The 14091-nt window shown below is 39.9% G+C and overlaps 1 protein-coding gene across 3 annotated transcripts in view; it reads right to left on the bottom strand.

Moving 5' to 3' along the window:
• Nucleotides 1-74: 74 nt before the first annotated feature.
• The window catches only part of MEI1 (meiotic double-stranded break formation protein 1), a 114248-nt gene continuing 100231 nt past the window's right edge, over nt 75-14091 (bottom strand). For all 3 annotated transcript variants that reach the window (XM_072127660.1, XM_072127661.1, XM_072127662.1), the window contains exons 24-31: nt 13118-13281; nt 12614-12698; nt 6681-6856; nt 6295-6376; nt 5090-5196; nt 1656-1787; nt 1279-1385; nt 75-244 (exon numbers count right to left, since the gene is read on the bottom strand). In XM_072127660.1, coding sequence (XP_071983761.1) covers nt 199-244; nt 1279-1385; nt 1656-1787; nt 5090-5196; nt 6295-6376; nt 6681-6856; nt 12614-12698; nt 13118-13281 — 899 coding nt within the window. In that variant the 3' untranslated portion in view covers nt 75-198. The remainder of the gene's footprint in view (nt 245-1278; nt 1386-1655; nt 1788-5089; nt 5197-6294; nt 6377-6680; nt 6857-12613; nt 12699-13117; nt 13282-14091) is intronic.

The following is a 14091-nucleotide window of genomic DNA, read 5'->3' as shown; positions in this document are numbered from 1 at the left end:
TTTTATTTTAAATCAACAAATATTTCAATCCTGTTCTCTAAAAGAACAATTAAGATGACTATGTTTCAAGTCACCAATATATTTATTCGCTTATTTATATATGACACATATTTCTTCATTATATGCAAATAGAATTCCGATGAACATTTAGCAAATATATTGCAGATCTCAGATAATTAAATATATTGTGGAAGTATCTTATTCTACTAAATGTGTCAAGCATATCGCAGTTCCATCAACATATCTGAAAGGACAAATAAGTAAGGAAACTAGACAAAAATCTCACCCCTCCCATTCATTATATTGTGTTGACTGACTGGGAGGCCCATCTTTAAATTTTATAAGGCAAATGCATAATTTGTAAATCAAAGAAATGTGTACCACTACCAATACTTATTCCCATATGTTTCAATACCGAAATACCCAGTATTACTGAGCCTCCACCGTGGTGCAGTATTTATGATGCCATTGTGTCTGCTCGCTTTAGAGTACACGGGAGGAAACAGCTACTGCGGGAATGGGAAAGGGTAAGTATTGTCAGACTCCAGGGGTAGTGGGCCCACTGGACCACCGTGGACAATGACGTAAGCCGACACCTGGGACCGGAATCTAAATGGTACCCGGTTTTCACCAGAGCCCACCGCAAAGCAGGTTGGACTTGTTGTGCCGTGGTACCACCCGGTCTTTCCATAGGTGCAGTCAAGGCGAGGTACACAGACGATGAGCAGAATTGTAATCGGGGACAGGCAGGAAGTCAGGACGGGCAGCACAGAATCAGAGTTGGGGACGTAGCAACAGGTCAAGGCAGGCAGAATGGTATCAAAGTCAATAACGGAACCGGGGTCACAACAGGAATTCAGAAGACAATTCATAAGACAAGCTTTCTCAAAGGCTTACAGGTTGTGCTGTCACTGGTATTGGACATTGTCCTATGTTGGGACCACTAAGGTGATTATTGTACTGAGGGCTGGGGCTTAGGGCTTTATAATCTTGTCTCAATCTTTTTTGTCCAGCAAGTTGACAGGTATCTTACAGGAACTCAGTCCCATGGGTAAATGTGGCACAAGGTGCAAGTGATAAAGGTATGTACCTGACTGCCTCCTTCAGACCCATACAAGTGTAGGAAGAAATGTATGCACATCCCCAGCCAATACCAAAACCAAGTTTATTATCAATGTATCTTAAAAGGACAATCCCTTTATAAACATTTTCTTACTTACTCCCCTTTGCAATCCTTACCATTTAAGAGTTTGAATACTTCTATACATAAAAGGATACAGTATTGGTGGTGTGACTGAATCATTTGAAATGCTGTTAATATTCTTCAGAAGTTCTTCAATTACTGCGTTCTTATGTGGCACATTCAGGATCTGCTTGTTTTGTAACTAAAAAGCACAAGATAAAACTAAAACTTATGCACAATATGATAAAATAAATAAGTCTCCTGTGTTCTGTTCTAAATAAATACTGATGTTTTACTGTATAAATACAAATGTTTTACTGTATAGATGTAAAAAGCAAAACACATTTTGCACAATCTGCCAGAAAATTTTAGAATATATGGGCATAATAATATTGTTTTATGTCAAATGAGTGAAAATGGCCCTGAAACCTCTCGAACAGTTTAAACAGATTATTATGATATATATTGTAACCTGTAGCAGGAAAGTCTGCAAGTCCAGTAGAACAGTTTGAGGAAGGTCCGTAATTTTTACATGCACAGCATCATCAATAATTTCATCAATTTCATTCAGTGTAAGGATGTTCAAAGTACCGTATTTCACAAACTTAAGGGGAAAAAGAAAAAAAATAGTTTGTTTTCAATTGTTGATTCAAGTTCCATATTACATAGCATTCAATTGTACATTATATCTACTTTGCATGCCATATTGAAGATTCATGTTTGAATCATTATTATGCTTATAACTTGTATCTGTTGTGAGAAAGTGAGAGGTGTTGTTTAGGAGAACCACTATCTATCATACAGACAGATAAAAGGTGCATGGTAAAAGCCCTGGATTTGTCTGCGGTAACTTATGGGTTAACCTATGTGGTAAGCTGGAGTAGTGTGTAAGTCTACAGTATGTTGGCCTAGCTAGCATAGACACCTTTGTAATGTCCGTACTGGGCCTGCTTATTATGGAGTAGGGATAGGTTGGTAGTGGGACGCCTACTCCATTCGGGCTTCGGTCCTGGGTTTTTTTAACCCACAGGTGCAGGTCACAGACCTCGTTTGAGCCTGATGTAGACTGCAGGGCAGAAGCAGCAGGAGAGGCACTACCTGGAGAGCTAAATGCTGGACCGTGTTCACACAGCAAAGGTAACTGAGTGCCTCCTGATATTCTGCTGGCCAAGAGCATGTGCCAGGCAGCCTGGTACATGTATAGTTAGGTGCTGTTATTGTATTAGATAGTACTCAGACAAGGCTGACTTTAATTTGTTTGACTGCAGAGTGTGAATAAAACACTTGATTTGGACTATAACCTTTGTGTGTCCCTGCTTCCTGCACCAAGTATCTACCAGAGCAATTCCCCACACTATAAGGCTACATTCACACGATGTATGCCCGCCGTACCGTAGTACGGCGGGCATACATCGGCGCTGCGGAGAGGAGCAGGGGATGAGCGCTGCTCACCCCCGCCCCTCTCCATAGGGAGATACGGCGCCGTAATACGGGAAAAGATAGGACATGTCCTATCTTTTCCCGTGCTACGGAGCGGTACGGTGCCGCACGTGTGCGGCACCGTACTGCTCCCATACAGGGCCGTGAGCCCATAGAAGTGTATGGGGGACGTATATATACGTCGGCCGTGTATCGGCCGTATATACGTCCCCCATACATGTGTGTGAATGTAGCCTAAACTGAACACACAAAGTTACTACTTCAAAACAAAAATCTCTACATTTTTAGATAAAGATTCATTTACCCAGTTTAAATCAGACCATGGAACTTATATGCTAAGTTATTGCTGCCCAGCAGTACCTTGGCATGTCCTCTGCACAGTATTTCACAATATTGGTAGGAAGCTATCTGTTTAGGATCTGTCTGGTCAGCTACAATGCACTGATCAGCAAGGATGCAGGGTCAGCGTTAGAGGGCGCAAACTGGGCATTTGCCCAGGGCCCCCTGTCCTAAAGGGGCCCCCTGTTGATTTTTTGTGGGAAGAGGATGTATTGCTCCTCTAATACCCCATGGTTGAATGCCCTGGTGAAGATGCTTATCATTCATCTCCTGTCTATATATCTATCTTCTATCTGTCTAGTTATCTATCTTCTATAATTTCTCTATTTCCTATCTATATATCTAACTATTTATCCATGCAGCTTTTTGTTTATTAATTTATCAATATAACTTATATCTACCTATAAATCTTCTATATATAATCTATCCATCAATCAATCTTCTATCTATAATCTACTTTATACTACTGTTTGTAACCAACAAAGTGTTATTATTGTACAGGACTAAAGGAGTCTCTTACTGACTGTGACTGTTCATAAATAGTTTTATTTTGGGGCCCACATTTAGTTTTGCCCAGGGCCCCACTAAAACCATCTCTGCAAGGATGCCAGGTGTTTCACACTAATCTCATGATAATAATGAAAGGCCTTCAATAAAGTTACATCACCTAGCAACAAACTGAATAAAGGTGAGATCACACGTGGCGCTTGCCATGCGTTTGGAGATACTACCATGCATTTGGCTTGTTTCAAAGCGTTTTCTTCATTGCTGGAAAAGTAAGCAGCGCGGTTAACATTTTCACAGCTGCTTACACTTCAAACATTGAAGAAAAATGCTTTCAAATGAGCCAAATGCATGGTAACATGTAAAATGGATGCATTTGCATCGCAAATACCACAGGTGGTGCACCCACTAATCCTGCATGTAAGAAATACAATTGTATTCTCCATTTTCCAGCAACAGCTTTTCTGCATTCTTTGTCTATTGTTTTCAGTCTTAGAAGGTGGAAACCTAGCTGTTGTGACTCACTGCTCCCCCACTCTGCATACAGCTTTAATGTATTCTAAAACTTAAAGGGGTATTCCGGGAATATGAACGTCTGACACAAAAACCCATGATGATATAACTAAATGAATACAACAATACTCAATGTCATTAGTCACAAAACGGAGCTTAAATAATTTGATTTTATGATTTACAAAGTTTATGGCCTCTCTAAAGTAGGTGGAGTTATCACTAAGATGGCTGACACTGGAAACTACAAGTTCAATGATCCTTTAGTTCTCAGTAACTCCTCCCCCCTCTTATGCTCTGCTCCCAGTGATGATGTAACAGGTTTTCTTGCTCTGTTACCATAGTAATGATGTGTAACTGCCATCACCACAACACTGACCATACTGGATGCACTGCAACCAACCGACTACAGCCAAACATAGTGGTGATCACATGACCCTGCCCAGGCAGGTGCAGGACATGTGATGTGAGCATGTGACCGGCGGCCATCTTCTGTCCTGCAACGGACCGCGCGGAGGAAATTAACGGACTGATTAAAGGGCCAGTAGCATTTTAATTCTTCATTACAGTCTATGTCATCAGCATTTTCTGCTAAGGGGAGCAAAATTTTAAATAACAACTAATTACACATTAGCTTATATTTTGAGTGCCCACTTGTATATGAATTATGCTGATTCCTGGAATACCCCTTTAAGTTTCATATCTACGTTATGCCTCTTTTTGTCATGTTGTTCAGTTCTTTATAACAAAGTAGTATAGCAGCCATTTTAAATCACAGAATTATAAATGAAAGGAACCTTCTAGGTAACTCTATAAGGAATGAAAGGTGACCTTCCGTTCTCCGTTATGTTCTTCCATAATAGAATGTGAACTGGGATTTAGATAAAATTCAGCAGAGGTTCCAGATAAAAATTTGCTATATGCAAAGTTTGTTGAAAAGTTACCATGTAAATCATGTTTTACCCTTTTATGTCTCTATAATCATGTACATATATTTTACTAATTTTGAAAATGTTTTGGAATTGTGCTTAGGGTTTTCCAGTAAATAAATGTAAATTTGAAAATTCTATGATTTTGTTATTTCTATTCTATAAATGTTTTTGAACAACTCACCAGTGACAAGAGGCGGAGCACACCAGGCTGTAAGTAACCGTTGGTTTTACCAGTTAGAGATACAAGGAGAACAAATCTGTTCCATGGTTGTGATGCTACATGATGTGCTACACAAAACATAATAAATTATTTTTAATCAGCACTCAGAAATAATTTGTTAACATGCAGTTCTTAGAATACAATATTTAATTATCCGAGCAAGGATCTAGAAAGGACCTAGAAAGTTCACTGCAGTCACACGTACTGTACTTTAAAGTAATTTAACGCAAGATGATCACCCATGCCTAAATGTCAAGAAATGCATATGGTATTTGTGTCGAAAGGTACACACTAACAGATTTCTTCAACCATTGGTAATGAAGTGGGCTAAGTGGGGATGTCTAATTGCTACTTTACAAAGACTTGTAAGCCCTTTTTTCTCCAAATAACTCAGTTGGGGGAATTAATTAAGAAGGTATTTTAAACACACGTTTTAAAATTCCTCCCGGCATACCGTATCTTCTAAGAGGCTCCATTCTCTCAGTAGATGTGGGTGCAATCTCTGCCAGGTTGGACCTATTTAGCCCCGTCTAGCCTGAGGCGGGCCAGCACAATATATCAGGGGAGTGGGAAAGGGTTAGGGCAAAATATAGATTGGGGTAAGTACAGGTTAAGGGTGGGGCATCCACACTTAGGTAAAAGTGTCTGACTGAACAAGAAATTGGACAAGGTCATGTGACTGGCATTTGTCCAGTGAATTTTGAAACGCCCATTGACCATAATTCTGTGAAACTGTACTGTACTTGTTCATAGTAAAGATAAAAGAAAGTCATATGATAAAATCATTAAAGGGGCTGTCCAGGAATTACATTTTTTTTCTAGTCTGAACAGTCTGAAACTCATGCAGTAGCAGGCATGCGCCAGTAGTTGGGATGGCATCGCTAGACTCTGTATACAAACAGATGTCCGGCAGTGATAGCGCCGCTTTATAGAACAGGAGCACCAAAAGAGGTGGGAAACAGCTCTGTTTTTACTTACCCCCTGCCATGAATTAAAAAACTTTAATTCCTGGACAACCCATTGAAGCCATATTTACATAACACAAAGAAACCCTTTGAAATAACTTGTGCTAATCAATAGTAACAAATAATTTGGTGCAATACACAGAAGAAGCAAAAAATTTGTCAACCAATGTACTATTTCTAACTGTACACTATCAATCTTACCCAGATCAGGTGCCTTGTCATGCAGGAAATCTACAATAGAGCCAAAACAATCTGCGGCGACTTGAACAAGAATTGTGTCTTTCTGGAGGTAAACCAAAAAAAGAAAACTACTATATAGTAATGCAGTAAGAATGCAACAGCATATTGTGAACAATCAATCTATAAATTCATATAGTGTTGGAACTTTTGTAAGTCTTTTATAGGTACTCTATTCAAAGGGGTTATCCTTTTTTTTTTTTTTAACAATGAGTCCTAGAATGTATAAAAACAAGCCACAAGTCCAGCAGATGAAAAGTGACATAAATGTCTTGAAAGATATATCCCGCCTTCCCCCATTTTGTGTGTATGTCCAAGAATATGCAAACCCCATGCATAACACATAATACCTGCACCAAGAGGTTCTGTAAAGCTGCAACCAGATAAAGTGTGCTTTTAGATGTCAGAGGCCAAATATCATCTTGTGGTTCTGGTACTGGATGGTTTCTGTCTCCTTTAGATATCTTGATAAAAGGTGAGGAGAACTTCTGTCTGAGTTGTGCTTTTAAGTGCTGAAGAATACTAACTGAGAGGTACAATACAATTACCATCTTTATGAAACAACTGAATCCTTAGAAGAAAAATTAGATACAGTTAAATAATTTGTCAGTAAATATGACAAAGCACGCAGCCACTGGAGTCATCTGTTGTTAATGGAAAAAAATACTACATGCTTCACTATTTCTAACAGCAAACATAACATTATCGGTAACATCTAATGACGATGCTGTGGAGTGGAACAGATTCTTATTTAAAATAGTCCCAAAAGAAATGGTAAATGAAAGCCATTAAATACTACTTATTGCAGAATAAGCACACTTTTAAGAAAACAATTTTGGGTCATGTTAATTATTCCATAGATACAAATGTTTTGTAGATTTTTTAGGGGCCATTAAAGGGGTATTCCCATCTGGGCATTCACATTTAACCCTTTCAGGACCTGGCCCTTTTTTGTTTTTTCATTTTCATTTTTCACTCCCCATGATCAAAAATCCATAACTTTTTTATATTTCCATGTACAGAGCTGTGTGACGGCTTATTTTCTGCGTAACAAATTGCACTTCATAGAGATGGTATTGAATATTCCATGCAGTGTACTGGGAAGCGGGAAAAAAATTCCAAATGCAGTGAAATTGTTAAAAAAACGCATTTGTGCCGTATTCTTGTGGGCTTGGATCTTACGGATTTCACTGTGCGCCCCAAATGACATATATACTTTATTCTTTGGGTCGGTGCGATTACGGGGATATCAAATTTATATAGGTTTCATATTGTTTTCATACATTTAAGTGGCGATCAGCCGGCACCGATCGCGGGTGTTACCGGTAAGCCTTTGCTGCAATATGCAGCAAAGACTTACCGGCTATGGAGAGGGCTCAGCGCGTGAGCCCTCTCCATGCACCCGCGGCTGACCCGTGACGTGCTATTACGTCACGGGTCGTGAACGGGTTAATTAATTTCATTTGCCACATGTAAACATTTCTTCAATTGGATGTTATTAAAAGAAATGTTCCTGTGTCAAGATAATTTCTCATAAATGTAGCCTTGTTGTCTCTTAGAATCGAGATAGCTTTTCTCGGATACGACCACCTCACATTCCGGCAGGGGTGGCCAGACATGCACTATTGAATCCTGCCTGACCACCTGGATTCAGCATCCATTACCACAGGACGGCTGTGGTGTTATGCAGTAACTTCCAGGCATTTCATAAACTAAAACTTTTTGTTTCTTTGTGCAATCCCTCCAGCAGAGGTGGCCGTATCCAGGGACACAGTCTTGTTTCTAAGGGACCAAATAACAACATTTATGAGAAATTATAGTCACACAGGAACATTTCTTTTAAATAAAATCTAATTGAAGAAATGTTTATATATGGCAGATGAATGAAATTGAATGTGAATGCCGAGACGAGAATACCCCTTTTAAGGCTTAATTTTTTCCCCTCTGTTATATCCTTAAAATGGGAGGACAGCTTTTATGCTGACACAGATGAAAAGGTAGTACAGACACGGACAGTGAACCATAAATCTAGACCCCCAGCTGTCCTTACCTAATTGCCCATCCTACCTAAGTGGTAGGTGATAACTGGTTGATGTTCTTTTCCTGTGCCAATGTAAAAACACAGATACAAACAGACCAAAACAAAAAAAAGGATTGTTGTACAGATATGGGTCAAAACCTAGAGGACAATGCAATTCAGAATCAAGAGAAAAACAAATATTGGGTCAAACAATCCGAAATAAAAAAAGTCCATAAAATTCTAGAATGTACCAAGAAAGACTTATAACAGGCACTGGCAATAGGCCAGACAAATCTCTCATAAGATATCAGAGCCCCATTTCAGAAGATAATTGGACTGGTTCACTGATATAAACATAGTCAACAGAAGATAATCGGGTGTGGTGGAAATTAATCAAGAAGTCAGAATCGGAATAAAGCAACGTTCAGGGTGCGGTCACACATTAACACAAGTGTTTAAAAACGCATTGTAACAGCTGAAGAGAGATTTGCTTAATTAAACAGCTGTAAACACTTGCGTTTACAAGACGCAAATGTTAATGCTTGCGTTAACACATGCGGTAACAATGCGTATTGTAAAGGCCATTGTTAACAGCTGTTTAATTAGGCAAATCCCTCTTCAGCTGTTGCAAAGCATTTTTAAATGTATGCGTTAAAAGCGACGTGTGACTGCACCCTCGGGCTAATGAAGGACTGAATGCAAACTAAGTACAAAATTACAGTCAGCAGCAAATCTTGTGCCGTACGTTACAGGCAGAGGATGGTGCTGAAGCCTGATGGCACAGATGTTACAACAGCATTGTATCCCACTGCCAGTACCTATAAGTTAAAGTAGGAGGAGTGAGCATTGACAGTAGGAAGTGATTTGCTGCTGCTGATGGGGGATTGTCTGCATATTTGCATAGTTACTTCAGAGAGAACACCCACATTTTATGTTCACTGCAGACTATACAGTGCCATCCATCCTCCACAGCCTCAAATGGGCTGGGGAACATATGCTGTTTTTCACAGCAGAATAAAAAAGCGCCAAAAGGAGGCCTGTTTCCGCTTGGAGCTTTCTTGCTATATATAACCTGATACTCATTGGGGCACATGTTTTGGCCTTTTCTTTATTTTCTGTGACTTTTTGTGCTACATGTGCACTTATTTTGTACCTAAGACAATCTCTCTTCAAAATATGCCCTTTACAGTTTCTCTTAAATCCAGATTTGAAAGGTACAACTTTTGTGTCGCAAATCCAGCTGCCCCCTTACAGGCGTAGAACACACATTAGAGCTATTTGAAACTTTTGGATACTTTAAAGTGTAACCATCATTCTGTGCAAAAAAAAACTAAAATACATAATTCTGCGCCAGGTGTCCCTGGGAATAGTTCCTTAAAGTATTTTGCCTCTCGGTCCACAAAAAACTACAATCGGCAACATTGGAGGAGCGGGGCCTGCCTCCTGTCACCTCATCACAAGAGCCTGCTGCTGACCAATGACACCAGAGCTATCTATGTAATATCTATCTATCTATCTATCTATTACCTACTCATATCTATCTAATATCTTTATATCTCATATCTATCTAACTACCTATCTACCTACCTAAGTAAAACTTCAACACAGCACATGAGGGCACAGCTTGCAGACTTGGAGAGTCCTGCCACTTCCTTGTGTGAGGTGATGGGGGGAAGGGGGGCTGCACTTTCTGTCTGTGTGAATTATTTGTTTATACACAGGTGTAGGGAAAGCTGAGGGAGAGATCAGTGTATGTGTTTGGTTACTACATTAGTGAGGGCTCCTGGCAGCACATGACTGCTGGATCACTGAGACATGAGGTAATCAGCTGATTGCAGGGAGAGAAATGGGGGCGTGTCTCCTGCTCGTAGTCTCTGCTCCTTTCTGAAGATTGAATGTCCATAGTAACAGCCATATGAGAGATGACTGACATCTAGGGGAAGTCTGCAGAATACAAGAGGAAGGAGCAAGATTCGGGTAACTAATCCAATTGCAAAAGGGCTTAAAATTACCTGCCCTACAACATATCAAAAGGTTTTTGAAATGACGGTTACACTTTAAATGACTTTTGTTTCAAACTCCTCAAATGCCACATGTATCAATAAGGAAAAGACACTAAGATCCATCTTTCTGCCAGAAAAGCCAAAATAAAAAGCAGGAGCACAAAGTCAGACTTATGTTACATGTGCTCCAATGATTGCATTTCATTTCTTTTATGGGAGGCAGGAAAAACAAAATAAGAATTCTAGCAATGACTTGATTTATGATTTATTACTGATTTGTTTATATGGCATACACCATGCTGTTAAATGAAGTAATAGCTTAATTAAAGAAACCCAAACCTGATAAGGAGGCAGCAGCAACACAGAACATGGAGCCACCTGCTTAATTTACAGGCTCATTTACATCTAATATATAAAGCTGAATATGTGTGAGTATGTATGTGAGTATGTGTGTATGTAAGTATGTATGGATGTCCCCTAAAAGAATCTGTACCGTCACGTTTACAATCACCAAATTTTGCACAGCCACTCTCTGTGACTCAGGAACCATCATAGATTCAGTTTTGAGTCGAAATTTTCACCCCATGCTTTCCAAAATCCACTTATTAACCACCATATACAGGTGGCAGTTGGAAGCTGAGCCGTGATTGGCTGCTATTCTGCAACATATCATTTATATGAGCTCTGAGCTATGATTGGCTACTATAGGCAATGAGTATAAGACGTTTATGTGTGAGGTAAGATGGAAAGAAATACAGAGATAGGGGGAGATTTATCAGTAGTGTCTGAGCTAAAACTGTTCCAGTTGCCCATGGAAACCAGTCAGATATCAGCTGTAATTTTATTGTAATTTTATAAGAGTGCACGAGACAGACCATCACTGGAATTAGAGTGCTAGAGGCAGATAGTCACTGGAATCAGAGTGCCAGGGAACCACACAAATTAGCCCTTAAGCTCCGCCCACTCATACAAAATGGCGTCCTTACGCTAATTCCTACTCCCCTAGCATACAGCACACCCAAACCAAACGCATCCAAATCCCAGACACTACACACGCACAGCCCAGTGGGCGCACAACCACACTATGTACCCCCCTACCACGTGCCTATGGAGCTCTACTGCACAGAGCCACTCTACACTCCGATACAGTCACCCATTAATTCCATACAACTTGTCGCTGCCACCACTCATAATTACGGCTCACAAGACGCCCACACCAGGTCCGCACACATGCACTAAGATACACACTCTTCTAGGTGCCATACAGATCACCTGGACCCACACTGTCTATAGCTATTGTTAGCATACAAACACACACGGGGTAACAAGGCTTAGCAGCAATTCACCTCTCCAGAGTTATGGGAACATATAGAGTACAAGGAAAAAATAATTAAAGAACCATTTAATATGCAAACAGACATAAATAAAAGCAAACAGTCAAATAAAAAGGTATTAAATAAAGAAAAGACAGATCTTTTGGTTAACCCCTTCTATTTTGTTATAGCTAAGAGCAGTTATTTACTATCTCGGGCAACAGTGGGAGCTACAGCTAGTATTTGTATAAATTCAATTTCTATGGAAGAAGAAGGTTGAAAACAAAATAAGAAATCCCCCTAGGGTAGTGGTGGCGAACCTATGGCACGGGTGCCAGAGGTGGCACTCAGAGCCCTTTCTGTGGGCACTCAGGTGATTGCTCCAATATCCCTAGACAGGACCAAATCTACCAAATCTCCTTCAGGTCCCAAGCAACTTAAGGGATGCTGCTCTCAGCGCTATTTTAAAGCGACAATTCATTGGCTGTTTGAAACAGTGGGAAAAGTGAGAAGATGTTGACAGAACTGCATTGCCTTTAGGGGTCATCCTGCGGACCCACCATTCTTCCTGGAGAGAAGCTACAATGATGGTCTGAATTTATTTGCCCACCTTTTTTCAACTGTATTGGTGGCCTTAGGAGAGCCAATACAATTGAATGATGTGGAAGAACAGGTAGCAATAAGTTACTACGTGAAATGTCATGTTGGCACTTCTTGGTAAATAAGTGGATTTTGTTTGTAGTTTGGGCACTCAGTCTCTTAAAGGTTCGCCATCACTGCCCTAGGGTAATAAGCATATCACTTAGGACAGTCTAGCATGAGTTAATCCAATGGTAGATATCCTTTAAGCTATAAACTGGGTGCGTCCTTAAGAGGTTAAAGTAAAGGTTTGTTTTAAAAGGTTGCTTTATCTTGCCAAGGCTTTGTCTTCTAAAATATGTTCTTACCAATGAGCATGGATGATGTGTCCTTACATTTAAATGATATTAAATCTATTACATTCTTTACATCAACATAAATAGTTTTGTGGATCTGAAAGAAAAGAGAAAAGAAATTTGCTAAAAAAAACAACCCAGATCTATAACACTACCAGACAGGTTACTAACCTTAAAGGGTTATCATATCTTTCCCGTACTACAAATATCCAAAAGAACACATTTGCATACACATAATCTTGTCTATCATTTTCCTGGGGGCTGGGGAAGTGAGGGGGTTGTACCAACTAAGCTAGGCCCTATTCCCTAACTTGCTAATTGGTGGTGGTCTCCATATTGGGACCCCCCACTGATCTTGAGAACCCCCGAGATGACCTGGACATTGTATGGGAAGTTTTTAAATATTGTACAATAACAATGACTACAATAATGGTTTACCAATCACCTTTTTTGAATCTCCCTTCCATGCTAAATATCTAGTATGACTTGTAGGTAAGTAGTTGGAAAGCTGCTGACCTGTAAGTTGTAGCACTGTTGGAAGTTCATCAGAGTGGAAGTCATTAGCCAAGCAGAACAATATAGAGAATCACTGCAATGGGACTGGGTTGTATCCAGTGTTTTTGCTATCATTTCCTCTAGCATCTCAATAAGACATGTGTTAGAGAGAAGTACCGCTGTGGCTAAGATAAAAGAGTATAATCATCATCACATCTCTTACACCATATTGTATCATTCTGCTGCTCATAGGAGCAAATCAATGAAATGTGAGGGGTCACTATCTGAGAGAGCCAAAATATTAGAGAGGTAGATGGGGGGCACAATGTGAAGGGGAGTGCACAAAGGGCATTATAAGAGGGAGAGGAGGGGGCAGTATATCTTAGGGGTCAACAGAAAAGAGGAGAATGTGTGGGGGGGAGGGACAAAAAAAATGAGGCATCAGTGGAGGGGGGCGTAAAGAAATTGGGATATTATAATGAGGGTGTAGAGTGGTGGCATAGATGCTTATAAGGTTGTCACAGGAAGGGGATATTATACTGTGGTTAATGGCAAAAAAATACATTAGGAGTTAGGAGAAGGGCTGGCCACAGTGAACTTTCTGCTATGACTCCTTAATATATGTTGTTTCAGAGTCTAGCATACATTTCTATGGGCTCATGCTGACTGCCTGAGCCATAAAAGGTAGAGCAGGTCCTATTTCCGTCTATTATTATTATTGTCATTGGTGCATCAGTGGTGCAAACAAGCCATTAACAAAAACAAACATACAATAGTCCAAGTCAGGAGGACTAACTCTCTAAAAAATGTTGGTGATGGAATAAGTGCTTAATTGCTGGAGACAGGTTCCTTTAAAGATTTCCTCAAAATGGCCACATACAAACAAACAAAACGTTTTGAATAACTCTAAAAAAAAATTCCAAGTGTGGTTGTACACAAATGACAAACTAGATCCCTGTGTCTGCAGGATTTACCAGACCAAACCTAGAAGTGCT

The sequence above is a fragment of the Engystomops pustulosus genome, chromosome 10 (assembly GCF_040894005.1).
Source record: "Engystomops pustulosus chromosome 10, aEngPut4.maternal, whole genome shotgun sequence".
Classification (NCBI taxonomy): Eukaryota; Metazoa; Chordata; class Amphibia; order Anura; family Leptodactylidae; genus Engystomops; species Engystomops pustulosus.
The sequence above is the reverse complement of the archived record's forward strand: the minus strand, read 5'-3'. Positions and strand labels throughout refer to the sequence as shown.